This window comes from Bactrocera oleae, chromosome 2, assembly GCF_042242935.1.
Source record: "Bactrocera oleae isolate idBacOlea1 chromosome 2, idBacOlea1, whole genome shotgun sequence".
NCBI lineage: Eukaryota > Metazoa > Arthropoda > Insecta > Diptera > Tephritidae > Bactrocera > Bactrocera oleae.
The window spans coordinates 76,507,437-76,533,927 of NC_091536.1; the positions used below are offsets into that span (position 1 = coordinate 76,507,437).

Genomic DNA, 26,491 nt, shown 5'->3' on the forward strand with positions numbered 1-26,491 from the left:
TGTTGTTGTAGTAGTGCAGTCACCCTAACTGCTGTCGTTGCAACATGCCGCCGCGATTACATCAAGTAGCTACAAGTAAATAAATAGCGGCGGCACCAACAATTTCGTCTGAGCTCTGTGTGAAAGTAGGTAGTAGCAAGGCTTTGCAATACAATTATTTGTCAATGTAATTATTTATGTAATACGCTTAGCACACACAAACACACACACATACATAAATTCATGTATACATTATTACATATGTGATATGAGAAAAATAAACACAAGCACACAAGTTGTATGCTGCCGAGCTAAAAATTAATAAAAACAATAATAAACATGTGTTGCAATGTCATGTGGCAATTATTGCGAAATAATATTTGCTTGCGGTTTGTCATTCGCTTGAGCTGCGCTCAAAGTCAGCCACTAATTAAGTGTAATGAGCGAAATTGTGTCACTTAAATGTTGATTCGAATGCATTTAACTAACTTTTTTATGTATTCATTTATATTCTCTTCACAATCTATAAAATCATATTCATATAAATTTTTTGTTTATCTCACAAAAATAGTTTTTTTTATACAAATTAACTTTAAAAAAAATTCAAATAATTAATTTTTCAAATTTTCACTCTCAATTAACATTCATATCGCCATGAAACAAGTGTTCTTTGCCAAAATCACTTTTTTTTTGCATTGTTATATATACTTGTATTTAAGGTTATTCAAATCTCTAACGCACTCTTCTACATTTGTGTACACATTTCAACACTTCTTGCACTTTCACCTCATTCTTCCTCTTATGCCACACTTAAATCTCCACACACTTTACCTCACTATTCTTCCTGCACACTTTGTTGTATTTTTTGTTATTATTATTTTTTTAACTACTACTTATACACCGTATGGTCGCTTATCCGCTACGTACAACCGCTCGCGTCGGGATCGTGAACGTTAGTGATTTGCGTTGTGCAGCTGCATGGACCACGAGGTGTCCAATCAAAACACAAAACGAAGAAGAAAGCACGTGCAATGACGGAGATAGCGCAGCGACTGCATGATGCCATGATGGGTGGTTTGCAAACAGTTGAAATGCCACTGTAATATATTATAACAGTTTCGTTTGCATGGAGAAACGATTTGCAGTAGTGTTAGTGGTTTTTATGTGATTACATATGTGTGCCTGTATATATGTGAAGGAGCTATGTGATTATTAAATTTCCGACATCAAAGATTTGCAGAGGTATAGCACACCTTTTGGCGCATTTAGTATTGTAATTTCAGTATTTAAGAGAAGTTCCAACTATTAGCCAAATATTTCTATTATATTTATATAAGATCTAGTAAATAATACATAATTTTGTTTAAATTGCATGATTTATTTAGCATAGTTACAATTTTGCGATTTAGTTCAAATATGCACTTTTTGTTTGATAATTCGTTGCAATTTTTAAGGTAACTTCATAGTGTCCCTATCATAGATATATACGTCCTTATTGGCAAAAAACTGAGACAGTCGATTTTCACAAACTTCTTTTGAGGCTAATTTTTCACCAGCAAAATCATTCACCATAGACAGGAATAGGTAGCCATCACTTGTTGTTGGTTCCGGACTAGGAGTTGGGTGCATAAGTACTCCTCCACCAAACTCCCGGACCTTCTGCCGAACCACAGTCGAATTGTGAGCGGCCTCACGTTATCCTGAAGGAACAGAACTCCTCTCCTATTGAACAAAGCTGACCATTTCTAGGCGATTACTTCCTTCAGCCGGTCCAATTGTGCACAGTACACATTCAAATTAAGAGTTGGGCCGTAGAGCAGCAGCTCCTAGTAGTTGGTTCCCCGTCAATGAGGATTATTTGATTTAACTTATTGGGATGAAAATTCAGATAAACTAAAAAATTTATATTTCAGCAACTCAGTTTTCAATTCAGACAAAGAAGAAAAGAATACCATATATATCAACAATGATTAACAGACATAATAATGCCTTATTTTAGAAAGTTTTTTTTATTTAGAATGATGAATTCATATTTTCTTGAATCCAACTAATATAATGCGAAACTTTGGTGAACACACCGGGATATGGATAAATGGTACAAGGTTTGATACTCCACGATACTATGCCCAATTGTATAGAACCGTTATAAAGCAAAGGACCACCTGAGTCACCATTACATTGACCCTTGCCACCTTCATCGACGCCACCACAAATATGATCTTTGGTCGTGCGTCCCTCATGGCGTGCGTTGCACTCATCATCAGAGAAGAGTTTCAAATCGACTTCTTGCAGAACCCTTTGAACCGGACCACCGGTCTAAAAGATAATATAGATTAAACAAAAAATAATAATATGAAATATATATACCTATATATATATATATATATATACCTCATTGCGTCCCCAACCAGCGAGAACGCCTGGCGCGCCAGCCTGCACTTGCGGTATTTCAAAGTATGGTTCCGGTAAGGTAACCGGTGCAATTGTTTTATAGTTGTACACCAACTGACCGAACAACTCCAGCAAGGCAATATCATTGGCATAAGCGTCTGCGGGTCTGTAATCCTCGTGTACAATGATGCGTTTAACCTTCGCCACATTGGAGCTTGCAGCGGCGATTTCGGTCGAGGCGTACTGAATGCTGATCCTGCTAGCCGTTGCACTAACAACACAATGCGCGGCAGTGAGTATCCAACGTGGCGCTATGATGGTAGCACCGCATGAGTGGGAACCGGTTGAACCGCGCAAGGATACCTTTACAAAAAAAAGTTATATTAATTTAATTTTCACTTTTTTATTTAATTTGAGCTGAACGCACCAAAAATGGGAACTTTGTGATGACCGAGGATGTGCCATTTACAACACGTCCTTCGGGGTAGCAGGATGCCACGCCTAAGACCGCTGCGAGAACTACCACGTATCCAGTCCACATTTTGCTTAATAATCCGCTCAGCACTTTTGTCGAACTAAGTCGAAATACATACTGATTTCGTAGCGAGTTTACGGTGCCTTGTTACCTTTGTTCTTAACCTTAATCTAATCGTTTAAAATCGAAAGATTTTATTTTTATGGTCGCGTGGATGTTTTTTTAGTTAAGTTGGCTTTTCCTGATTTACGTGAACAGTAGCGAATAATAAAGTGTTGTTGTTTTCATAAATGAAGTATTTTAATTACAACAATAAGCGAAAATTATACAATATAATCGTACGATTAAGACGTCTGATCGAACTTAGCGCCTTCATAAGATATTGTATTACCAAATCTATAACTATTTACATATTATAATTGTTTAACTTTTATTGATGCTAGACTTCATTGAAGAATGTTTCAGAACGATCTAACAGTTAATCAGAATAAGACTGAACACATAGTGAAGCAAAGAGCATGACGAACGAAGAGTTCAACACTCTGGTTTCATGCTCACTTTTTTACTCTCGCTATTTGCTACAGTTATATAGTAAGGAGTGTAGATACGATAAACGAAAGGAATATGACAAACTTAATTTCCTACAGGATCGTTTTTCGTCTTTTGATTTATTTTATGTCTCAGCTATTGCTCAGGTAAAAGTGTTTCTAATATATGATCACCCTTAGAAGCAATCGCTGAGAAGCAAGCGTGCGGTAAAGACGGGAATGTCTGGTTTTGGTTGCCATTTAATGAATTTATTAAAGTCATATGTTCTTTATTTTTAAGTAAAAATTATTACCGTTTAGTATGGAAATTCCCTGCTGCCGAAACAGGTTATATAAAAAACGTTTTCCAAAATTCGACTGCCGCTATACGATTTGCTTCCTGCAGAAACATTTCTAATGTTAAAAAGATTCTCAAAATATAAATGAGAGGTGGAGAGATTCCCCAAATTTTTTGAGTTGAAAATCTGTGTACACTATGCTCGTTATCCACAAAAAAAATTCAACGATTTAAAGCCCTCAAGGGTTACAAACATAACTGCATTAATATACCCAAGAGACTTAACTATATCATTTTCTGGAACAAAATTAAGAAGATAAGATGACCAGATAGAACCACAAAATATTTACCATTTATCAACTGCACAACATTTTTGGTGGAAGACCGGTAAGAAAATGCTGATTAACTCTCCAAACCGACTATTTATTAAAGAATTGTTATCAAAGTTCGGAATGATGATATATAGATAAAACAGCCATCTACTTTCAATTTCTCTTTGCGACATCCAAAACTATCTTTTCACACCACTTTCCCAGCAAACTCAAACAGTGATGGTTATGCCGCAGTTTTTCAAATTACACATTAAGAGAGAAGGCAAAGTATTCGTAGTATAATACGTAAGCGTATACAACCACTGGTGCTAATAAATGTATAAACGAGGACAGTCCGATGAATGAATGAGGATTTATTTCACAACTAGTTTCTAGGCTATTACTTGGCCCAGCGATACTTAAACTGCTTTAGCCGGTCTGAAAAATACGTTTTCTTCATTCGACTAAAATTTCTTCCAGAATAAAAGAAGATGTGTACAATATGGTGGATAGATCAGCAGTTCATGGCCTAATTCGGCCAAGTGCGTTATCATGATTGAAGAGCACTTTTATCTTCGCCAAATAGCACTTCTGCAGGAAGTTAATGTAAATCACAGACTGTGAATTCCAGGAAACTTCCTTCTTTCAGCTTTCTATCCGATAGGACAGTTTTTGCCTTGCTCGGAGCAAGTTCGACGAGTGAAAGTCACTATTTAGACTACTCGTTGGTCACTGATGTGTAACATATGTACAATATGTAGCAGTGAATTCATGCTGTGAAGTGGTTTACAGTTGCACTTGCTGTCCTAAATAAGTTTACAAAAATGTACTGCACGTTAGTAAATTTGTCTTGGCATTGTGACGGCATCAGGCTAGGTGAGGCTAAGTACTTATCGGACCGTCCTCGTATTTTTTTATGTGTATATACTTTTTTGGTATTCAACATATTGGTATAATGAACACGTACTCAGATTAGCTATGTGCATTTGTAGAACTGTAATTGTATATTTCAGTAATAAATCAATTAAACCTAAATTGATAAATCTATGACTTAAATAATATGTGCGAACATTCCGACAGCGTTTAGAAGATAAAAAATTAATTATATAATATATGTACATAACACTAATTAAAAATAATTTCGAGTTTACTTTTTAAATATTAGCCACATTATATATTAATACTAGTTAGTGTTAGAGCTAGCTAAAAATTAATGAATAAAGAATAAACTAAAAAGGAATACTTAAAAATTAATAAAAAAAATTACATATATATATATATATATATTAGTTATATATATTTTCAATAAATTCAAACAACTGCATCGGTGTGATTGCGTATCCAGCCAATATAGTGCGAAACTTTTGTATAAACTCCCGGATAATACTTGACACCACACGGTTTAACGCTCCACGATACGATGCCCAATTGTATGCTACCCATATAGAGCAAAGGACCACCGGAATCACCGGTGCATTGGCCCTTACCGCCCACATCCACACCAGCACATAAATGATCGGCGTTAGTGTGGCCACTATGACGAGTGGTACACTCGCAATCTGAATAAATCTTCAGGTGGACATCTTCTAGTGTCGGCGTATTGACGCCACCAGTCTGGAGAAGTTAATAGTATGATATTATAGTAGCTATAGGTGTTAAGAAATAGAGGCATGGCTTACCGCATTTAGACCCCAACCGAGTAGCACACCAGCGGCGCCTATCTCTGTCTGCGGCACCTCAAAGTATGGATCCGGTAAGGCGACCGACGCCACTTTCACATAATCATACACTAAACCGTTATATAATTTTACAAGAGCAATATCATTGGCATATGAGCCGCCCGGCGTATAATTCTCATGCACAATAATGCGTTCAACTGGCGCGAAATTGCCACTGTATCGACTGATTACCTTTGCGGCGAACTGTATGCTGAGATCCTTTGCTGCGCGCTCGTAAACGCAATGCGCAGCCGTAAGTATCCAGCGTGGCGCGATGATGCTCGCACCGCAAGTATGTGCGCCTTTCGTTAAGCGCAGAGAGACCTTTACAAATGGAGATGAGAGAACTTTCTTTTATAAATTATTATTTTCCACCAAACAATTATATATAAGTATTTTGCTGTTGTTTTTGTATATTAATCATTTTTCAAATATTTAACACACCATAAATGGATATTTGCCCATCACAGTCGTAGTACCGTTAACAATGCGTCCATCGGGAAAAGAAGAAACCGCGCCCAAGAGGGCTACAATAATTATCGCGGACCGTATCCACATTGTTTACACTTAAAAATTTTTTTTCGTTTATCAAATTATTGTACTTCTCGACAGAAACCGCACATTTGTCTAACTAACGGCTTTTGGTACTGTGGCGAACTTTTATAAGTAACCAAAAAAGAATTTTCCTAGAAGAAGAATGCATAGAAGGACATTATCAGCACCTTGATTTATTATTAATAAAAATATTTATTTAAAGATAATTTTTTTATATATTTTGCAACGGTTCACCTTTTATTTATTTGTATTTCTCAAAGCAATATTTCAATGCCGAGTTTTGATTAGATCTACACATAAGACTGTCAAAAATGTTGGCAATAAATAACTGTTTGGCAACTATTTAATAAAAATTAATTGTATAAAAATTATAATAGACAGGCGCCTGAGTTCAAATTTCGTTTATCGGTTTGTGTGCAACCAAATAACAGTAAGCCAGATAATAATAAATAAAAATCAGATAAAAATTTTGTTATTTCCAACTTCCGTTATGACGAAGCTACAGTAATTGTGGTATGCAAAATGTTTATCAGGTTTAATGACGATGAATAGTATCGAGAGTTTTCGGACTTTGCTCTTTTCTGTGTCTTTTGTAGCATTTCTTGTAAATGAATCGAATACTTATTTTTCTATACAATCGGTTGCAATCGAAACAATAACATTTCGAAATTCTCTAAGAAATTTATTGAATGACATTATATTATATACTTTCAGAGTAAAACAAACATTATCGAATTAATTATTAGCATTTGGATTTGTCGTAAATAATAGTAGGTATTTAATTATGAACTGAGCCGAGATACGTACGCTGACTGCTTATTCAAGAATAACAAGAAAAAGCCTTATCTTCGGTTGCACCGAAGCTATAACACCCTTCACAAATACAAAAGGTTCCTTAGAAGAATTTGATTTGGATCGTTCAGTTTGTATGTAGAAAATTATCCCTTCCAAATTTTGTGAATATATCTCGACAACTAAAAAAGTTTTCCATACAAGAACTTGATTCCGATTGTTCAATTTGTATGACAACTATATGATATAGTGGTCCGATATTGGCCATTCCGACAAATGAGCAGCTTCTTTTTGAGAAACGGTCGTATTCTTAAATTTAGAAGATCGATATCTCAAAAACTTAGAGACTAGTTCGCGTATATACAGACAGACAGACGGACATTAGCTTATCATGCTCATCATTTATGTATATATTTTATAGGGTATCCGACGTTTCCCTCTGGGTGTTACACGTGGTAAACTCAATATACCCTGTTTAGAGTAAAAAAAGATTAAGACATTTTTGCACCATTATTTTTTTGGAAAGACGTTTGACAGGGAACTTGGAGTACTTAGTTATCATTCTTTCTTTTTATTTGCTGACAAGATATTTCGTTCACTTTTAGACAAAGTCTGCCAGCTTCTGTAGACAATTTAGCAAAAGCGGAGATAAAGGGGTCGGAAATTCTACCGGAATGGTTCTATCCTAACTACTTCGTAATTTTTGTTTCGTCAACGTTAAATTGGAAGTTCCATAGTCTACCGAACCGCCAAGATGTGTTTGTTATGAAAACATAAAACGTTCTGAAACCAGATTTTAGGGAATTCTATCCAGATGACAGTTCTTCCTATAAATATTCTTTTCGTCCAATTTCGTCGATCGTACCACCATTTTCGTCGATAACCACGCGCTGACGGACATATCGCTTAATATTACAATATATAGCTTAAATAGAGTTCACCATTCTAACTTAGACAATGGTATAACTTAGTGGCATTTTAGTGGATGTCGAGGCAGTTTTCATGATCTAAGATTTACTTTTTTAATATCTGATCAATGTTTAACTAAGCAGAAGCCAAGTTACATTCGGCTTACTTGAAGTGGATCTAAAACTATTGCAGAAACCTTAGAAGTTTGTAAATATTTTAAAAGATTTTGTTTCTGGCCGAACGACTTGACAACACTATTATCTGAGCTACCATAGACAACTTCACTTGCAAGCTGTTCTACTAGCTTAAAAGTTGGATCTCCACATTCAGCAGTATTAGTTTGCCCTTATCTGAAATTCCTAAAAATTAAGAGCTAAAGCAGTGGAATGTTCTAATAGGAGACGAAGTACAAACAAGTATAAAATTACCTAGGTATACCCATTGGTTAAGTCAGAAGTATGGAATAAGAATCTAAGGCGAGCTTCAAAAGTTTAGTAACCACAATGAAGCTCGGCAATTTTCTGACAATCTTTTCGAAGGTCTCCAATCGATTTCCAACTCAGGCCGGCTTTCTTTCATGACGTCATAAACTCCATAAAAAGTAAAGCGACAAAACTGTTCTCACATCTATTTCTATCATTCTTGCACTAAAAGTACGAAAAAGGTACACACTGCCTAGGTGATCTTAGTAAACTCCTCCCACTACTACCAGTTTAGTTCTTTGTGTCCGAATGGTGAACTTTGTCTCAAGGGTTCAATCACAAGCTACCTTAAATATTACATAAGCATATTCAACTTCCTAAAGGCTAAATACGTATATCGTGATTTTATTTTTTAATCTATCATGTTCATATAGAAACCAAAACGGACTTATCGGTTTTTGTTTTTTTAGAAAATAATCACCAAGTTTTTATTTTGAGGTGCCCATAGTTAAATAATTCAAATACATGAATCACAATTCTCCTTAATCCAATCAATGTAATGAGAAACCTTTGTGTATACACCTGGATATGGTGGTACTGTACATGGTTTGATACTCCAAGACACAATACCCAATTGAACGTTTCCTTCAGAAAGTAGGGGACCGCCGGAATCGCCACTGCATTGACCCTTCCAACCGTCATCAACGCCGCCGCAAATATTGTGAATAGTCGTGTCGTTGTTATGGCGTGAGATACATTCTTCATCGGAATAAATCTTCAGACTAACTTCCTGCAGAGTGGTTTGGATATAACCGCCAGTCTAGTTAGGACGAAATAAGAGAGAAGTTAACTGGATAAGAATATGTTTTCTAGTATAGAACACAATTTAACATACAGCATTTAAACCCCAACCGGCCAATACACCGGGCACACCCTCAGCAATCTGTGGTATCTCATAGTTCTGCGCTGGCAATGTAACCGGTGCAATCGTATTATAGTTGAACACCAATTGACCGAACAGCTCCAACAACGCGACGTCATCTGTTAAGTAGTAACTCGAATAGTTTTCGTGCCAGATAACGCGTTTCACCGACGCCACATTGGCGGCTCTGGCTCTGATCACGGTCGAGGCGTATTGTATGCTAATGGATGTGGGTCTAGTACGGTAGACACAATGTGCCGCGGTGAGTATCCAACGTGGCGCTATGATGCTTGCGCCGCATGAGTGTGAACCAGTCGAACCGCGCAATGATACCTTGAAGAGTACAAATTAATTTCAATGCTTCAGCACATACTCTTTATTTAAGTAAACACACCATAAACGGATATTTTTCAATGCCTGTCGATGTACCATTGACGACGCGACCTTGAGGATAGCAGTATGCCACGCTCATCAATGCGAACAACACTAATGCGTACCGGGTCCACATATCGGCAGATAGAGAATAAGTTCGTTAAGAAATCTAACCTAAGACTGACTAATTTCCACAAATCTGTGTCTTTTATAAACACAGCATTTGGTTCGATTTCAAAATTGTTTGTAATAAAAATATTATAGCAACGTAAAACCCCATAATTCACACTATAAATACTGGGTAATTGAAAATATATAAACTGCGTGTCACTTTTATGCGCGTAGATGATAAGCGCAATCGATAAACTGAAAAAACAACCTAATTCTAGGTTATACCGAATCATTTTCGAAGCCCCGATAAGTTATCTTTGACAAATGAATTACAATATCCCGTCTAGTGGTTGACCGCAATCAGTGCTACAATTAAGATTACTTACAACGAGCTGCTTAATACGATTGCCTTGCAATTCGGTAGGTTATCACTATAATGTTAGCGTATAGAATGGGTTTTTTTTACCAGAAGTAAGGTCGTATTTAAATATTGCTAGTTAACTGGAGCAGCCTTTACTTCCTCTTCAATCAAATTCTCTCTCGTTGATTTGTTGATCTTTTGCGCGAGTACATCGCATTTTGCTTTCTTATTTTTGAGATCCCAACTAACCCTTTACTACTATTTACTATTTTCATATAGGTATAGTATTTTACCGATTGGGAAACCAGTTTTCGCCAAGTAGCTAACTATCCCATTTTTTAAGTGAGATTCGTAATATATTCTTTAAAACTTCTCTAATCTCATAAGTGGAGAAAGCAATGAAAGAAAATGAAGATCCAAAATCTCAAATCCAATACTAAGAAATTGACTTTCCTTCATCCAACTATTAAAGCTGGATTAGTAAGGCTAAGGCTAAGCGGGTTACCAAAGAAGATAATAAAGTGCATATATCAATACCAATGTTTACTCAGCATGTAGGCTGTTCTAACAAGTTTCTATTTTATGTGAAAGATTGAAGATCAAACATCGGGCCTTATCACCATGGACTCAATGTACCATGTGTTTCACTTTTTAAAAAAATGCAAAAAAGATCATTTTGTATGTTTGACTTTTCAGCAAAACCAGCAGGTCAGTCAGAACCTACTTCGCCCCCTTTCCACCTAAAGCCAAGCCTTTAGGTAATTACAGTAGCAATCTACAAGCAGAAGAGCCTGCTATTAAATAATGTAAGATCTAATAAAATAAGTGACGCACACTCTAAGCCTCGGGAAGGAAAGCAATACCTCTGAAATAGACACTAGACAGTACCCACAGTTTCTGGCACCACCTGCACTTCACCTCCCAGCAGTTCTGGCAGTCAGATTCAATTTTTCTGGGAATATTTTCTACTTTTCGGACAATGCAGAGTTCCCACGTAGCAAGTGAGTTCACCCGTAGCTATAGCCATTCTTTGTCACTTCCAGATCCACTCATCGAACATTCTTCTCATCCCTGTCTTGTCCAACCGCAATGAAATAGCTCTTTTCAATTCCAAAAGAGCCGGATTTTTTCCGATCAAAGGTTGTTACTTCGGCGATATCACTCATTTGGATCATTAAGTAGTAAATAGCTTGGGGAAACGACCCGATTTCATACCGACTAAGTAGTTAAGAAAAATTATTGTTCACCTAAGGTTTATTGTGCCCTAACCTGACTAAGTAAAATCAACATTGAACTATATAATTCCATCCAATCTTCGAACAACTACTACAACAATAACCGTTATTTTTTCAACTCTGTGCAACTGCGTACCTATCTGACCTGAGGAAGCTCGTTTTATAACTCGTCGTGTTAAATTTGATAAATAACGGGGTTTCAAATATAATTAGACCCTGAACAGGGTATATTAAGTTTGCCACGAAGTTCGCGACAACCGGAAGGAAACCTCGGAGACCCTATATAGATACATATATATATATATATACATTACCAGTATATAAATTATCAGCGTTACGAGCTGAGTCGGCTGAGTCCATGTATTGTATATGCGTGTACTAGTCCCTCAGTTTTTGAGATATCAATCAGAAATTTTGCACACATCTTTTGCATACCAACAAGCTGCACGGAATAGCCGATAACGGAATACTATAGCTGACATAAATATAAACTGTTCGATCAAAATCAAGTCTTTGTATGGAAAACTTTTTTATTTGTGAAGGGTATTATAGCTACAGTGCAGCAGAAGTTAACGTTTTTTCTCGTTTTTATCCCCCAAAGTAAAAATGCAAATATCCGTTGCATGGATAAAACTGTATTTATGTTTATATATTTCAGAATTGAAAAATTATTTTAATATTACTTCAATAAAAGCATAAATACATTCTTAAATTCTAAAATGTGTGCATAAAAGGCAAAAAACAACATTAGGCAGATGCTATAAATTAAAAATATGTGTATACGCGTACATGAAAACCGCTGAGTGTGTTGGTGACGCGAATGGAATGTGTGGCTGAAACTGCAGCGCTAATAAATATACAAATGAAGTGTCATTATTTATGAGGTAATTTAAGAAAAAAACTTAAAAAAAGATTAAAGCATTAAAGATCACAAACTTTACAGACAAAATTAGGAAAAACTTTGACATATAAAAACTTAGCATATATACGAGTATGTAAACATACATTAAGCTATATGTAAACGAACTACAATTACATGCATGCACTTTATGTAATGTAGTGAAAAAAAATTAAGAAATTATAAGCATATTATAGTTCAACTACATAACAGTATAAGATGATATCGAATTTTCTACTATAATGTAAATATATATGTATATGTCTGCGCTTGCGCACCATTGCTTGGCATTGTTAAAAAAGTTTTTTGAAACAACTACTAATATTTTATTTGCTACTAACGCTACAGTACATACTTATATAAACATATTTTCTATTGTGATAGAAATACATATACATATATACTATGCGCTGATTAAATTCGATTTAATCAATATCGATTCGCTTGATTTTGCTTGCACTGGCGTGTGTAACACGACATATGTATTTATAAAAACAAGAAAAAACTACACGAAATATTTTTATATGCTAAATACTACTGTACTGAACAATGGCGCACCGATGTCAATTTTTGCTCATCAACCATTTCCTTAGCAGACAGTATACTTTTAATGCTCTCAGCCTCTTTCATCCAGATTTCCAACTAATAAATATTGTTGAATAATTAATTTGATATTTTATTGCGATAAATACCAAAGAAATACCTGTTGTAGCAGCAAGTTGCGGCGCTCACCCTTCGGTTCATTGTTTGTGAACGGCACTAGCATGCCCAAGGCGGAAGTATATGCTTCCAAAGCTGCCTTCAATTTTCTCTCGTACAAATAAAGCTCACCTTGGCGTCCAATTTCCAAAGCACTTTTCAATTGTGGACTCGAGTGCGAGAGCGCAACTAAGGCAATGAAAGTGCAATATTTAATATTAAGCGACTAAATTCGGTAAATAAATCAAAAACATACATAACTGCTTGTAACGCACATCTGGCTCCAGCACATCGGCTATGTTCGGCTGTGGTGTTTGCGCAGAGGAGCTGCTCGGCAGCTGCTCCTGCTGCTGGGAATGCACTTGTTTCTTATGTAGATCTTTAGCCGCTGCGGCTTTATATTCAGCATCGATTAGAACATTTTTTATTTCTTCAGCGCGTTTGAGGTAGGTAAGTGCACGATTGCGCAAAGCCAATCGTTTACTGGCATCTGCTTCCTCAGTGATGAGCGGCACAAAATATTGCAACGCGCTGCAGTATAAATAATAAGCCTCTTTGTAATTTTGTTTTTCATCATATTCGACGGCTTTGGTGACGAGGTCCGAAGCTTTTTGTAATGTCTATTCAAAAATTTTAATTTAAAATATTTGAAAAATTTAATGAATTATAACCTACATGTTCCGTGGGCAAAGTTTTGAGATCGATGAACGGATGTGCAAAAAACGAATCGAATGAAATACGTTTGGCAGGATCGTGTTCCAGTAAACGGCAAAGCAGATCATGACAGTCATTGCTAATGCTTGCTTTCGCCGGTATGGTTATCTTCTCTGCATTGCGTATACGCTGTAAAAGCTCTTCAATACTCTTGGAAGTGTATGGCGCTTTGCCAAAAAGGCATTCATATAAAATCACACCAATACTCCATAAATCGGCTTTGGCGTCATATTGATGTTTGCGCACTATTTCTGGTGCCATATAGAGTGGTGAGCCCTTGAGTTGTTGATTGATCTCACCCAATTTCAAGTGTTGCGCAAAGCTGTAATTTTTTAACAGTTTATATAAATAAATAAAAAAATATATTTACACTTGTGTTTAAATATGCTTACCCGAAATCTGCCACCTTTAATATCACATTTGAATTACGCGTTAATAATAAATTTTGTGGTTTCAAATCGAAATGACAGATATCATTTGTGCGCATATACTGCACAGCAGCTGCCAATTGACGCAGGAAAAAGCGGCAAGTGGCTTCCGGTAATGATTTTTTCGAACGTATGAAGGCCGACAGATTACCGGCATTACAAAACTCCAACACAATGTAAATCTTCCTAAGGAAATCAAATAACAATTTTTTAAATGAAACACACAAAAAAATATATACATACTTATCATCCCAGAAGAAATCTTGTAATGTCACAATGTACTTGTGGTTCAGTGAACGGAGTAGCCTTATCTCGGTTATAAGATTTTCACGTGAACTATCCGATAGCGTTGACATTTCCACAATCTTAATAGCATGATAGCTGCGCTCCTTTTTGTGGCGTGCTTTATAGACGGTTGAATAGCTGCCAACTCCAAGCTTCTCCAGCAGGTCGTAGTCGGTGATTCGGGGCAGGGTCATGTTGAACGTAACAAATTATGTCATATACTAACACGCTAACTTCTGTTGAAACACTTCTTCACTTACTCCATTTGTTGTGGCCAATTTGAGAACAAAAAATATGCGCAAAGGAATAAAAACCAAAAAATATAAACGAAGAAATTGAAATGTTGATAATGTGATCAGCTGTTAATGAAAAACGTTGCCGTGCTGTATAAGAGCTGACTGTTATTTTTTAACCAATTGGAAGCGATAGAATTAGTTTATATTTTATGGATAACTCTAGCACATATTTTGAAAATGTAAATATTTACAATAAGACTCAATGTATTTATTTTTGTAAATACTGGCAGCCGTATACATATACATGTGCTGCTCTAGATAATTATTTTACACTTGTACAAAATTACCCAACACTGAACTAATCGATAACTCACTCGATAACAAAATTTATTAGACAATTGTCAAAGTGGAATTATTCATATATCGTGGAGCGCATTTTTCAACAACAGTAATGTTTTGTTGGATTATTTATTTTGTTTACATTAATATAATATTATAAATATAAATTATTATCAGAACAGTTTATGGTGCACCAATAGTACTACAACAAAAAAATATTAACGTATTAAAACTTTTGATTGACTGCTGTTTTTGTTTGACAACTTGCTACAGAGTTGGGGTGACGCCCAAACTTAATCAGCAAACAACATTAATTAATGCACAAAACAATTTAATGAAGTGCTTCTAATCTTTTTACAGTCACACATTTTCTACGTAACTACAAAACAAGTGCAACAACATTGCTAAGGCTTCAACATGAATTATGGCCGCAAGACACCATCCACGTATCGCTCCAACCACTCGGTGTACTCTCACACCACTGGCAGGTCAGTTAGAGTTACAAATTTAGAATTTTGTGTTATTATACATATGTGTATGTCTTTATTATTCTTCACCAGATCCTCGACAAATTTGCATTCGATAAAATCGCGCTCCATGCGCTCAGTGCGTGTGCCATGGTATCAGCGCCCTATTTTGAAAAACAACCAATACATAGATATACAGAAGAACTCAATGCTAATTGGAATATTTGCAATTGCAAGTTTACTAAATTAATATGAAAATTATATTATTTCTTAATTAACACAAAACATTTTAAATTTCAGTTTCTTGCTCTCTTCACCATTGGCACTTCGATTTTCGATATTTACTGCTTAGCTATGGCTGCACCGGGCTCAACTCACTATGGCTACTATATAATCTCATACGAATTTGTTTATGTCGGCAACAAACATGGTATGCAATTGTAATTTTTAAGTAATCTACATATGATTTATTTACATATTTAATATTGTTACAGTGCGCAACATGCTAATTGTGTTTGCCTTATTTTCTCTGATACTAGGAATAATTATATTATTTACAAGTATATTACTTGTGATTGCACTTAGAAAGGTAAGTGTGACTTTGAAAAAAAATTAATACAAATATATTCAGTTCTTCTGTCTCTTTACGTGCACCACAACATCTATTTTTGCAATAATAATTTTCCTGTTTTGCTTCTTATACACACTATTTCATTTTCATAAATAATTTCTTTTTCACTTCACTTCATCTACTAAAATTCATATTATTCCACAAGCTACTTAAAAAAGGAAAGAAACGAAAGCACTTCGTTTTCATACCGGTACGACTCATAAAATACATACATATATGTTTCACATATTTAATAACACTAGTTTTTGTATTATTTTATGCACATGCATATATGTAGGTGTGCATATTATTTTACATTATCTATTTTTAATATAAACGATGTTTAGTAATTTAACTATTTTCACTCTGCAGGAGTACGAGCGCAAAATTCTGCCTTGGTTGAACACATTTGCTGTGTTTACTATTTGGCGCTCGCTGGCTTTGATATTCTTCGCCATAGTTAACGATTTGATTTTCGCTTACAATGTTATTATGGTATTGCTTTGGAGTATCTCTTTAGTTGTTTGTATCTATGGCTGGTGTGTGGTGTACTCATTATTCCTTGAATTGACCAACTTAACGAAATTGGAGGATTTGGCACATTTACGCGTAAGCTAAATGAAATTTTCAAGTAATTCAAAAATTAAAAAATTAATGTACAAAATATTTTTAAATTAATTATAGATGGGCACGATGGCTTCTTTACATGCATCAGCCGCCAACTCCTTGGCTGGTTCCCGTCCAACTACACCGCACAGCACCGTATCTACTATGCCTGTGGGTTAAAATGCACTTAAAACATATTAAGCAACGAAAATATTTTTTCTACTTTTCCACAACGCATCATGACTATATCAGTGCAAATGTATACCGTCCAAAATTCTTAGATTTACATATACATATAGATTTTTTACACAACATTTATGACACGAATCTCAGCATTCCACATGTATTCATTTTTTTTTTTAAATATATATACTTAAAATATAAGCTAGAAGCTCGAAATATAATAGCATAAGTGTATTAAGAAGTTGTAATTTAAAAACAGTGCCTTAGAACTTCTACATATCTGTTATATACAATTTATACAAGAAAAAAAAAACTTGTTTGCAATTAAAAATCAATTTGTATGCAAATTTATTAAATGTTAAACTTAAAGTGTTAAATGATTTTTCTACCATATTAATAAGCAAACAAACATCATTTCACAGATTTGTAAACCTGGCAAAAGTATTTATGAAATATAAGCAAAATTTAATCGCCCAAGCAACAATGAGTTGTGTATCTTTTTGTAATAAATTTGTAAATACCAACTGAACTGCATCTAATATATAATATCCAGGGTATTTGAGAAACTGCGATTTACAATAAGAAGTACCTCTTGTAATCTGGGACTTGTATGCAAATATTTGTGAACAATAACGGAACTGATTGTCAATAACAGCTGATAAGCTAACATTCAAAATACATACAATAAAAATATTAAACAGTTGAAGGAATGCTAACGAAAATTGCAAAAAATAAATCGGTTCTTAAATCGGTGTTAAGGACTACCATATTAGCAGCATTACAAAAAGCAACTTAGAGATTATAAGCAAACAAAAAATGCACATAATTTTATTAGATACAGTGCCATACAGTCATCTGTTGTTATTCCAACATTAAAAAAGAGCGCTTAACATATTTTAAAAAAAGAATAAACGTTAACTGCAGTTGCATCGAAGCTATAATGCCCTTCACCTTCACACATACAAAAACAAGATATTGGACAGCCAGTTTGTATGGCAGTTGTTGTTGTTGTTGTAGCGGCAGAATTCTGCCGAGTTGACAGTCCTTGGCCGGAAAAAATCCGGGTCCGTTCCGGTTGCGTAGACCCGACTGTCGTGGCAGTAATATGCTATGGTGCTCCGACTACAGTTCCGACAAATGGGCAACTTCTTGAACGTATGCAAAATTTCTGATCGATATCTCGAAAACTGAGGTACCATTCTATGCAGAGAGACGAACGGATATGGCTAAATTAACTCAGCTCGTTACGCTGATTTTATATATATGTATATATATTTTTATAGTCTCTGAAGTGGATTTACAACCTTCGTGGCTAACTTATTATACCCTGTTCTGGGTATAAAATCATACATCAGTAAATTTTCAAGACACACAACAAGCAAAACAAACGTTATTCCAACACATAAGAAGCACTTTTAACGGTAATTGATGATTTTTTATTAGAATTTAATATGGTTTTACACTAAACTATACGCGAAATATAAACAAATTGTACGAATTGCTGTGGACTATAACAAATATTAATGGAATTGTGTACATTTTTATAAGAAAATTAAAGAAAATAAATTCTTACATTAAATTAAAAGCGACGGCAAATGTAGGACCGGAGGTACAACACTTACTTCACTTTATGCGGTGTATGGGTTCTTAAGCAACATATTCATATGAAATTTCAGTGACATTTACTTCAAATACATAACTGCAAAATACCGAATTTAAAAAATAAAGCATAATATTGCTCTTTGTTTTCGATACACAATTGCACTTATGGTTATGTTATGGTTTTGTGGTAGAAATCACTGTTACTTCGCACAAATATTTTTCGAAAGTCACACAAATGTCTAGCTATTTCAAATTTACAATTCAAAACTGCTTGCAATTATAACATTTTTCTTCATTCTCTTTCACTAAAACTAAACATAACTTTACTTCTGCATTTTAGAGCGCATTCAATGTCATTTAGCCATGATTAATTCATTGTTTTCGCTGGCATTCACTTTGGCCAAATCGTCGACCAGCGTGTCGAGCAGTGCTCGCAGCTCTTGTTGTGCAAATTCCTGTGGCAAAGGTAGACGTTCCAACGCAATCTTTATAATCAAACATGGATTCAACACGGGACAGACGAGCAGTACGCCGCGCACGAGACAAGCAAGATTTTGCGCGATCTCACTTTGACATAGACGATGTTTGGCCGTGGGGCAGGGCAAGAGATTTATGCGAGAACATAAATCGGCCAATTGTGGTTTTAAATTCTCCCAACGTGCCTCGATATCTGCCTCGGTCTTTAGCGATTTCAAATTCTTGAACTGCGTAGCAATGACAAGACCGCAATTATTGTGTAAAATGAAAATTTTAAAAAATTTTGTGAACTTACCTTCTCATTAATATCGATAAAATCTAAAAAGATTTGTCCCTGATTAGACCAATTCGGTACTTTTATGGTTTTAGTTGCCTCGGCACCCTCAAACTGGCTCAACAAATCATGTAAGTAGTCGAGGTTGTCTGTGTGTGAAAATAAAAAATTAACTGTTAGCTAAATGTATACCAAACTAAGTGCTCCCGCACTCACCATTGATAATTGCATCGGGTGCGAGATGTTGGAATATGACTTCATGCGCCAAAGCCCATTGGTTGGCCTTCAGCAAATATTTTGCCTGCAATTGGTAATTGCCAATAGCGCCCGCTTTCACGGCCTTAGCGTAATCAATCCATTTTTCTGGCACGCCCAAATTATTGATAACGAATTTCTCCTTCTCCGACAGCGCGACATCTTTTGAAACACTCACATAACGGTAAAGTACATTCTGTACAGACAATTCACGTTGATTGCGATCCTTTATATGCAATAGCACGAAAATGGCCCACTCCCAGAGATCATTACACTCCAATTGACTGGCGAAGCCAACATGCAATTGACTTTCGCTTAGCTCGGAACAGTGGCGATAACCAATGGCCTCCAACGTTTGCAGCAGTAACCAACTGAAAGCAAAAAATATCAAAAAAAAAAAAAAATTGTAAAATAATTTTGATTTCTTCGCAATTATTATGGGTATACCTCAAGCGGTAGTCCATGGGGTCGGTTGTGTGCGTGGCTGGATTCAGCAAACTCTCCATTGGATGACTGCGTTTGGAGTATAGCTGCAGCAAGTGGTAACGCAAATCGTAAATCACGTGTTTTTCGTTTAAATTGGTCTTGTCCATGTAACATGGTGTTGGCGGCAATGAGTAGAACTCCTCCGATTTGAATGACTTATCGTAGGCCAAAAGTGCGTCAGTTATAGATGCAGTGGGCGATGAGAGATACCACAATTGAATCTGCAAATTAAGGTTAATTTTTTTTTTTTTATAAATTTCTAAAGTACAATAACTATGAACTCACCGCCAACACTTTGATCCATTCAATGCCATCCAAAGTGTTGATGGGTCCATGTCCGGAATCCATTAGCGCCACACCGGCAACCAACATGTACAACTTCAAACGCTCCAATTGTATAAATTTGTCGGCTTCATCTTTGTGCCAAGCGGCCAATTGATCCTCCATTAGCTGACGCACAGTGGGTCCCGATGAGAGTTGTGACAGCAATAATGATAAATTCATGTCGTCGTAACGCACAGCCAGCTCACATGCTTCGGTCACTTTGTGGCACATCACCAGGTCCAATAAGTGATCGAGGTATGTGTTTTTGGACACACTCTTCGTGAGCAGATCTTTCTCGGTTAATGTATTCTCTAACCATTCGGAGAGTAAATTGCGTCGACACATTACGGCAAAGTGTGAAGCTGGTTCGCGTCCCTCCAGCTCTTCATGCTCACCCCATAATGCCAAGCAAAGTGACCACACCGAAACGGCATATTCCTCCAGTGGACTCAAATTAATTTGCTTGATTGCTTCGTCCAGATGTTTCACAATCAAATCAGTGCCAATATCCGACTTTATCCAAGGACATTCGCTACCCTCAATGTCTTCTTGTAGAGAGTTGCGCAATTGAAGTTCTAAATGTGTTACAATGCTCTCTTTGAAGTGTTCGTAGTGCATGACCGAGGATATTTTAACGTGTTGCAATACAATGCTGCTGAAATCGTTTGAGCCACGACCCTTGAATATATAGGGTGCGACATCGTAGAGGTGTTCATCTTAAAAACAAACAAAAAAAAAATACAAAAAGTGAAAAATAAGTTTTAACAACAACAACAATAGTAAAAAAATAACAACACCGAAAAAACAATAACAAAATTCGAAACAACAACAACCAAGTAAAAATTATTACTTTGCACTTCACGGTCCAGATTCTTGCGTGTGGATGGCACAATCAGCGTGTTCTGTGGACCAAAGCCCACTTTGAAGCGACGATAGTTATGCAAGCCCAAATCCGCTGCCCATATGCCTTTCAATTTAAAAGCCAGAGAATTTGCAAATGGCACTTGGAATGCTGGCCCTTTCACGTTCGCCACTTTGGGTCTCACGGAGAATTTCGGTAATTTAACCATTTGTAAGGGCGCTGTTGAGTCACTGCCTGCTGCGGGTGTCGATCTCTACAATTAAAAAATAATGGTTCACTAGCTATAAATTCACAAGAAATAATTTACCTCGGTGTCAATTTCACGTGTAATGCTCATAACGGAACCCGACGAAGATGGTGGCAATGGCGATTTCTGCATAACGAAATCCAATTGGCTCGATGCCTCCGATAGAGCACCGCCAATGCCAGCCTCCTTCCATAAAGAGGTTTGCGATGAAGCGCGCATATCTTGCAGATGTTTTCCAAATAAACCGGCACGACGGCTCTGATTGCGATTAAAATCAGAGTAATTGTTTTCAAGTTCGGCACCAGGGCCCTCTGACTTATTGTCTAAGTCGTCGTCGCCGAAGAAAGAAGCCTTCATCAATTGCAGCTTGTGTGAGTCCGTGCCTGCTTCGCGCGCCAAAAAAGCAGTTGGACTAGTTACGCGCGGAATTTGTTGTTGCTGTCCATCATAAAACGAATAATCGTTGCCATTTGCTTGGAGAAATTCTAGTGTTAAAAGAAAGTTAAAAAAAAAGCCTAAATAAATTTAGAAAAAAAAAACTACATACGTGTCTTATCCATTAACATGAATTCGGCGGACTCATCCATGGGATAAAAATTTCCGGCACCGGCAGCGAGACTCTTTGGGTCCAGAGCACGTGCAGCATCCTCGGAGATCTGCAAAGCAAAGGAAAATAATATTAAATTGATCTGGTTTTTATCATATATTTTTTATTAATTCTACTAACTACTCACCTTTTGGGCATTCTTCAATGCCGCCATTGTAATTTTATCAGCTGCAGCGGCGTTAACTGCTGCAACTTGGCCCGCCGCCGGTGCTGTGGCACCTTGCGTACCCGCCGCCGCACCCATCTTTGCTTTTTTCGGGTCGGTTGGCACACCCTCGTCCTCTTCATCGCTATCGTTGAGTCCATATTTCGAGAAATGCTTCACCCGAAACACCCAACTTCCCGTCTCCGGACGATACTCAATGAATCGTGTATCATTCTTATCACAAACTCTGCGCAATTTTGTTTCCCAATCCATGTCGGCCAGACGCACTGGATCCTTAATGGGCTCGTGCTTGGTTTTGTCATGCGGCCAAACTTGATCCAGAGTTACCTGCGCTTCTCGATTCAAACCACTACCAATGGGTGGCTTATTGTCGTCATCAGGATAAATGATAATTTCCTTGTTTCGGAAGTGTACTGCAACAGAAAGAATAATTTTTTATACATTTTTATTCTAAACTACTAAAAAATCTATGATTTACCTATTTCATCCAGATTTAAGCCGGCCACATCCATTTCCTTTCCAAAATAAACATTACCATAGCCCTCGCGGCCTACTGTGAAATTGGGCACAATACAGGTCCCATCCTCGGCAAGATAAGACTTGAGATCGTCCAGTGAAGGTATCGTATAGTAACTAGAATTGAGAATAAAGCAATCAAAACGGTCTCTTTATTATGTACTCCATCATAGCTTACCCGATGCGCCTTAACGTGATGCCGGTGGGGTGTTCTTCGTACTCTTCTGCCGCTTCTTCAATAACCGAGCGCTCTTCGCCGGGATATGAGCGATTAGAGAATAAGCTTTCGTCATGATGTGCCGAAGCATCGCGTCGTGACGTCTCGCGACTTGTTTGCTCTTCAAACGTATTCTCCAGCACTGTGGAAACAGATGCGCGACCGACCGGTGTGCCCGTTGTACCGGCGCCACTCGTGGTGCGGTAAGTTTCCAAGGGTTTACGAGGCACCAACTCAGAGAGTGTGCTATTCAGTGGCACAACACTTTCAATGCTGCTATTCAAGTTTTGTTGACGCATTCTCTCCACATTATTGGGATGCAGCCAAGATTCTCGACGTCCTATATCACTTTCGCGTCCAATCTGCGCCGCAGTCGCTACTGTAGGGTATGCGGAAGATTTTGCTGCTTGCGATATTGGTGGATCCAATGGTATTTGTCCAGAGAATGATTCGTTGCGAAGCGTGGATGTGGCGGGCTGAGCCAGACCGCCCGACTGGCGCTGTCCGCTATTGGTTAGCGAATTTTGCGCAGTCGTTAGCCTATTGGGACTAGTGTTTGCGCTTGAGCTATTGCCGACAATCGTATTTGCCGGTTTGGGTTTTATTATTAGACGTTTCGCATTTGGTTTCAGACTGAAGGTCTCCACACTCGAATCAAATTCCTCAAGACCTTCGAAAAGTGATTTTTTCGTTAACGCACTTGTGATTGGCTTAACGCGCACAACGCTCGGACTGGAGCGCGTAGATACCTTGAACTGGTTCATTGTTGTCTCAAGTATTGCCTTTTGTGCGGCTGGATTTGTGGCACGTGTGGCATCTGTTTCATCGCTTCGTTTCAAGTCTTTAAAAATTGGATTATCGCCGTAAGGGGAGGTGACCTTCGCCAATATTTGTTGATGAATAGGCGGTTGTTGTTGTTGTTGATTACCGCCAAGGCCACCTAGCGACATATTTCCACCACCGAGAGTACTCGAGCCAAACCCACCGCCTAAAGTTGTACCAGCGCCAAAAGCACCAGCACCGCCACCACCAAAGAGCCCACCAGTTGGATTAGGGGCACCCTGACCAAGAGTGGAACCAAAAAGTCCGCCTGGTTTGGCGGCAGCATTGCCAAACAATGAAGTGCCAGTGGAGCCGGTGTTAAAATTCAATGGTGCTGTAGATGTTTGCGTGCCAAATGCACCAAATCCAGAAGTTGCAGGTTTATTTAGTGTTGAATTGAATAATCCTCCACTTGTGTTTCCAAGTGAAAAATTTGTAAAACCTGTATTGGCTGTTGATGTTGCGCCAAAAGCAGGTGCAGCGCCGAATCCGGTTGTAGCAGGTTTGGCACCAAACAATCCGGTACCGGCGGTGCTTGTTGCCGCAGTGCCAAATCCACCAAAGCCAGTGGTGCCAGCCGATGATGTCCCTAGGCCAAACGCGGGTTTGTTAGCATCAGCTGCGGGTGCGCCGAAGAGCGAATTTTGTTGCGCAGGAACGGCGGCACCAAATCCACCGAAACCCGTGTTAGTTTGTCCAAATGCAGGCGCTGTAGCTGCTGTCGATGTTTGACCAAACAAACTCGGTTGTGTCTGTCCGAAAGCTGGCTTAGCACCAAACAAATTAGACGAGTCTGTTGTAGCTGCGCCAAAACCACTAGTATTTGGCGCTCCGAAAGGTTTGCCTAGAAAACTATTTTGCTGTGCCGTTGCGCCAAAGGCAGACGTGTTGGTTTGACCGAAGGCACCGCCACCAAATAAGCCTTTGTTATCTGTTGTTGTGGCAGCTTGTTGGCTAAAAAGTCCGGTAGTTGGTTGAGCGGTTGCACCAAAAAGACCAGTACCCGTAGCAGCTGGTTGAGTGGTTGAACCAAAGAAACCAGTAGTTGCTCCGGATGTGCCAGCTTGTGGACCTTTTCGATTTGACATATAATCTTCTAAACGCAATTCTTCCAAAGATTTGCTCTCGTACTCTTTCATGGCAGTAATACAATGCTGCTTGGTGTTCACATTATTTGGTTGGCCAGCTTTCATGAGCGTATCGGTACCAATTGTGGGTTGATATTTTGCTATAGACGAGCCAGCATTAGCTCCCATCATCATAGTTGTGCCACTACCAAACACATTGCTTGTAGTTGGTTGCGTTTGACCAAATGAACCGAAACCAGATGTGCTAGTGGTAGCTGCAGGTTGGCCAAATAATGAAGACGTTGGTTGTGCAGCTGTCTGCCCAAAGCCACCCAGCGTACCGGGTTTAACAGCGGATCCAAAAGCAGATGTGTTTGATTGTCCGAAAACAGAGCTAATATTGGATGCCTGTTGTGGTGCGCCAAACATCGATGGTGCTTGTCCCGTTTGCTGAAATCCTAATTCACAGCACAAAAAATATTAATTCCGTTACTTACATTTTGTTTACAAAACTAACCTCCAAAAGCAGGCTGAGCATTCGTAGTGCTGCCGAAAGCCGATGTGGTATTTGCAGCACCAAATAATCCAGTCGATTGAGGTTGCGTAGGATTTGCACCAAACAATGAAGGTGTTTGCTGTTGTGTGCCAAAAGTTGGTGCAGCACCAAAAGCTGATGTTGCGGGTTTTCCAAAGGCAGAATGACCAAATGGTGAAGCATTTGTCGTGCTGCTGAAGCCACCAAAACCAGTGCCCGGCGTAGAGGTACCAAATGTGGGTTTAGTTCCACCAAACATTGTATTTCGTCACTAACTGCGCAATTTACCTAAAATGTAATCAAACAAAGTGCAATTTCTGACTCACAGAGGCAAATTTCACAATGCATGCAACACGCTCTCCTTACGAGGCATGCAACAGTCGAAAACAAAATTTATTAATTCTCAAAAGGATCGTAAATACTTTAAAAGTGTTGCGTTACAATAAGCTTTTAGTTACACTTACTCAAATTATTTAATTTCTTTTACAAAAACGTTTAAATGCAATATACAATAACCGTTTACAAGCAGAAAAATGGCGCTATTACTCGGAGAATTTCTGCAAATTTGACATACCACACTGTGTCTAATAGTTACAAAGTTATCGATAAAATACATGGGATAAATGATTAATCGTATTTGAAATGCTATGAGCAAGGTAATTTTAAGGGCAGTCTATTTCCACTTAGTAGAATTTTTAGCATATAAAATTATGTTCAGCATAATTAAAACAGAGAACTAAGAAGAACGAGGAGGTGCAAATTGAATTTTGTATGACGCTCGATTGGGCGGCTAACAGAGCTTAAAAATTGAGATTAGGGAGAGTCTAAGTTCTCTAATTAAAGAACGTTGATATTGGCAGATCTGATATCCTGAAAGGTTACCAATATTTAGAAGAAGAAACTTTCACAATTTCTTTATCTAACATTATATTAATATAACTTTCGAGTAAAAAGTGCACCAGAACTCTTGAAAAAACTTTAAAAAAAGTTCTTTAATATAAATTGTTGATATTGATATAAACTAAAAGTAGTATAGGTCGTGCACTATATTTTTCAATACTTCTTCAATCTAATTATTTATTGCACAATATTATACATGTTTTATAGCGCGCTCTTTCTTACATTCAACATCCGATTACATCAAATATTTGTTTAACCGTTCACACCTAGTAAGCAAATGAAAGAATTTGT

General features: G+C 37.5%; 7 protein-coding genes across 10 annotated transcripts in view; 1 reads left to right on the plus strand and 6 right to left on the minus strand.

The window, feature by feature from the left end:
- LOC106621474 (LIM domain-containing protein A) overlaps window positions 1-935 on the minus strand; it is a 91,672-nt gene extending 90,737 nt beyond the window's left edge. The window contains exon 1 of the mRNA XM_036368546.2: window positions 811-935. The gene's annotated coding sequence lies outside the window, so the exon portion shown is untranslated. The remainder of the gene's footprint in view (window positions 1-810) is intronic.
- Window positions 936-1,935: 1,000 nt separating this feature from the next.
- Window positions 1,936-2,973, minus strand: LOC106621478 (chymotrypsin-2). Its single transcript, XM_014240372.3, has 3 exons — window positions 2,798-2,973; window positions 2,371-2,733; window positions 1,936-2,295 (listed from the first exon to the last, which is right to left on the minus strand). Exons 1-3 carry the CDS (start codon window positions 2,909-2,911, stop codon window positions 1,993-1,995), a joined length of 780 nt encoding a protein of 259 aa, XP_014095847.1. The 5' UTR covers window positions 2,912-2,973; the 3' UTR covers window positions 1,936-1,992.
- Window positions 2,974-5,038: 2,065 nt separating this feature from the next.
- LOC106621479 (serine protease 1) lies at window positions 5,039-6,344 on the minus strand. 2 transcript variants are annotated; one of them, XM_036368545.2, is made up of 3 exons: window positions 6,144-6,344; window positions 5,661-6,050; window positions 5,039-5,595 (listed from the first exon to the last, which is right to left on the minus strand). In XM_036368545.2, the coding sequence occupies exons 1-3, from the start codon at window positions 6,255-6,257 to the stop codon at window positions 5,293-5,295; spliced, it is 807 nt and encodes a 268-aa protein (XP_036224438.2). In that variant the 5' UTR covers window positions 6,258-6,344; the 3' UTR covers window positions 5,039-5,292. The 2 variants fall into 2 exon arrangements, with proteins under 2 accessions (XP_036224438.2, XP_014095848.2); XM_014240373.3 differs by having other exon boundaries at window positions 5,045-5,595; window positions 5,661-6,023.
- A 2,488-nt stretch (window positions 6,345-8,832) lies between these two features.
- Window positions 8,833-9,863, minus strand: LOC106621476 (trypsin-1). The gene is made up of 3 exons (XM_014240370.3): window positions 9,694-9,863; window positions 9,273-9,632; window positions 8,833-9,197 (listed from the first exon to the last, which is right to left on the minus strand). Exons 1-3 carry the CDS (start codon window positions 9,805-9,807, stop codon window positions 8,895-8,897), a joined length of 777 nt encoding a protein of 258 aa, XP_014095845.2. The 5' UTR covers window positions 9,808-9,863; the 3' UTR covers window positions 8,833-8,894.
- Window positions 9,864-11,993: 2,130 nt separating this feature from the next.
- On the minus strand, window positions 11,994-14,789 carry Aduk (Another Drosophila Unc-51-like kinase). Of its 2 annotated transcripts, XM_036368542.2 has the most exons (7): window positions 14,361-14,789; window positions 14,082-14,303; window positions 13,651-14,011; window positions 13,232-13,595; window positions 12,980-13,164; window positions 12,835-12,918; window positions 11,994-12,225 (listed from the first exon to the last, which is right to left on the minus strand). In XM_036368542.2, exons 1-7 carry the CDS (start codon window positions 14,594-14,596, stop codon window positions 12,058-12,060), a joined length of 1,620 nt encoding a protein of 539 aa, XP_036224435.2. In that variant the 5' UTR covers window positions 14,597-14,789; the 3' UTR covers window positions 11,994-12,057. The 2 variants fall into 2 exon arrangements, with proteins under 2 accessions (XP_036224435.2, XP_014095843.2); XM_014240368.3 differs by having other exon boundaries at window positions 11,994-12,918; window positions 14,361-14,788.
- Window positions 14,790-15,001: 212 nt separating this feature from the next.
- pasi2 (Protein) lies at window positions 15,002-19,282 on the plus strand. Of its 2 annotated transcripts, XM_014240371.3 has the most exons (7): window positions 15,002-15,086; window positions 15,338-15,465; window positions 15,538-15,676; window positions 15,745-15,874; window positions 15,939-16,033; window positions 16,427-16,663; window positions 16,739-19,282. In XM_014240371.3, the coding sequence occupies exons 2-7, from the start codon at window positions 15,395-15,397 to the stop codon at window positions 16,838-16,840; spliced, it is 774 nt and encodes a 257-aa protein (XP_014095846.1). In that variant the 5' UTR covers window positions 15,002-15,086; window positions 15,338-15,394; the 3' UTR covers window positions 16,841-19,282. The 2 variants fall into 2 exon arrangements, with proteins under 2 accessions (XP_014095846.1, XP_069961804.1); XM_070105703.1 differs by lacking the exon at window positions 15,002-15,086 and having other exon boundaries at window positions 15,117-15,465.
- Nup98-96 (nuclear pore complex protein Nup98-96) lies at window positions 18,257-25,893 on the minus strand. Its single transcript, XM_014240376.3, has 13 exons — window positions 25,765-25,893; window positions 25,283-25,588; window positions 22,838-25,223; window positions 22,622-22,776; window positions 22,105-22,556; window positions 21,918-22,026; window positions 21,431-21,855; window positions 21,112-21,376; window positions 20,223-20,977; window positions 19,899-20,158; window positions 19,413-19,822; window positions 19,218-19,345; window positions 18,257-19,149 (listed from the first exon to the last, which is right to left on the minus strand). Exons 2-13 carry the CDS (start codon window positions 25,557-25,559, stop codon window positions 18,799-18,801), a joined length of 5,973 nt encoding a protein of 1,990 aa, XP_014095851.3. The 5' UTR covers window positions 25,560-25,588; window positions 25,765-25,893; the 3' UTR covers window positions 18,257-18,798.
- Window positions 25,894-26,491: the final 598 nt, after the last annotated feature.

Coding starts and splice junctions, on each gene's coding strand:
- LOC106621479 (XM_036368545.2), bottom strand. CDS start 6,257: ATGTGGATACGGTCCGCGATAATTATTGTAGCCCTCTTGGGCGCGGTT. Junction 6,051..6,143: donor TGGGCAAATATCCATTTATG/GTGTGTTAAATA, acceptor AATTTATAAAAG/AAAGTTCTCTCATCTCCATT. Junction 5,596..5,660: donor TCGGTTGGGGTCTAAATGCG/GTAAGCCATGCC, acceptor TAACTTCTCCAG/ACTGGTGGCGTCAATACGCC.
- Nup98-96 (XM_014240376.3), bottom strand. CDS start 25,559: ATGTTTGGTGGAACTAAACCCACATTTGGTACCTCTACGCCGGGCACT. Junction 22,777..22,837: donor ATCACGTTAAGGCGCATCGG/GTAAGCTATGAT, acceptor TCTCAATTCTAG/TTACTATACGATACCTTCAC. Junction 20,159..20,222: donor AATGGATCAAAGTGTTGGCG/GTGAGTTCATAG, acceptor CTTAATTTGCAG/ATTCAATTGTGGTATCTCTC.
- LOC106621476 (XM_014240370.3), bottom strand. CDS start 9,807: ATGTGGACCCGGTACGCATTAGTGTTGTTCGCATTGATGAGCGTGGCA. Junction 9,633..9,693: donor TTGAAAAATATCCGTTTATG/GTGTGTTTACTT, acceptor GTACTCTTCAAG/GTATCATTGCGCGGTTCGAC. Junction 9,198..9,272: donor CCGGTTGGGGTTTAAATGCT/GTATGTTAAATT, acceptor CGTCCTAACTAG/ACTGGCGGTTATATCCAAAC.
- Aduk (XM_036368542.2), bottom strand. CDS start 14,596: ATGACCCTGCCCCGAATCACCGACTACGACCTGCTGGAGAAGCTTGGA. Junction 14,304..14,360: donor GATTTCTTCTGGGATGATAA/GTATGTATATAT, acceptor TGATTTCCTTAG/GAAGATTTACATTGTGTTGG. Junction 13,165..13,231: donor TGTGCGTTACAAGCAGTTAT/GTATGTTTTTGA, acceptor TCATTGCCTTAG/TTGCGCTCTCGCACTCGAGT.
- pasi2 (XM_014240371.3), top strand. CDS start 15,395: ATGAATTATGGCCGCAAGACACCATCCACGTATCGCTCCAACCACTCG. Junction 15,677..15,744: donor TAATTGGAATATTTGCAATT/GCAAGTTTACTA, acceptor TTTAAATTTCAG/TTTCTTGCTCTCTTCACCAT. Junction 15,875..15,938: donor TTATGTCGGCAACAAACATG/GTATGCAATTGT, acceptor ATATTGTTACAG/TGCGCAACATGCTAATTGTG.
- LOC106621478 (XM_014240372.3), bottom strand. CDS start 2,911: ATGTGGACTGGATACGTGGTAGTTCTCGCAGCGGTCTTAGGCGTGGCA. Junction 2,734..2,797: donor TCACAAAGTTCCCATTTTTG/GTGCGTTCAGCT, acceptor TTTTTTGTAAAG/GTATCCTTGCGCGGTTCAAC. Junction 2,296..2,370: donor CTGGTTGGGGACGCAATGAG/GTATATATATAT, acceptor ATTATCTTTTAG/ACCGGTGGTCCGGTTCAAAG.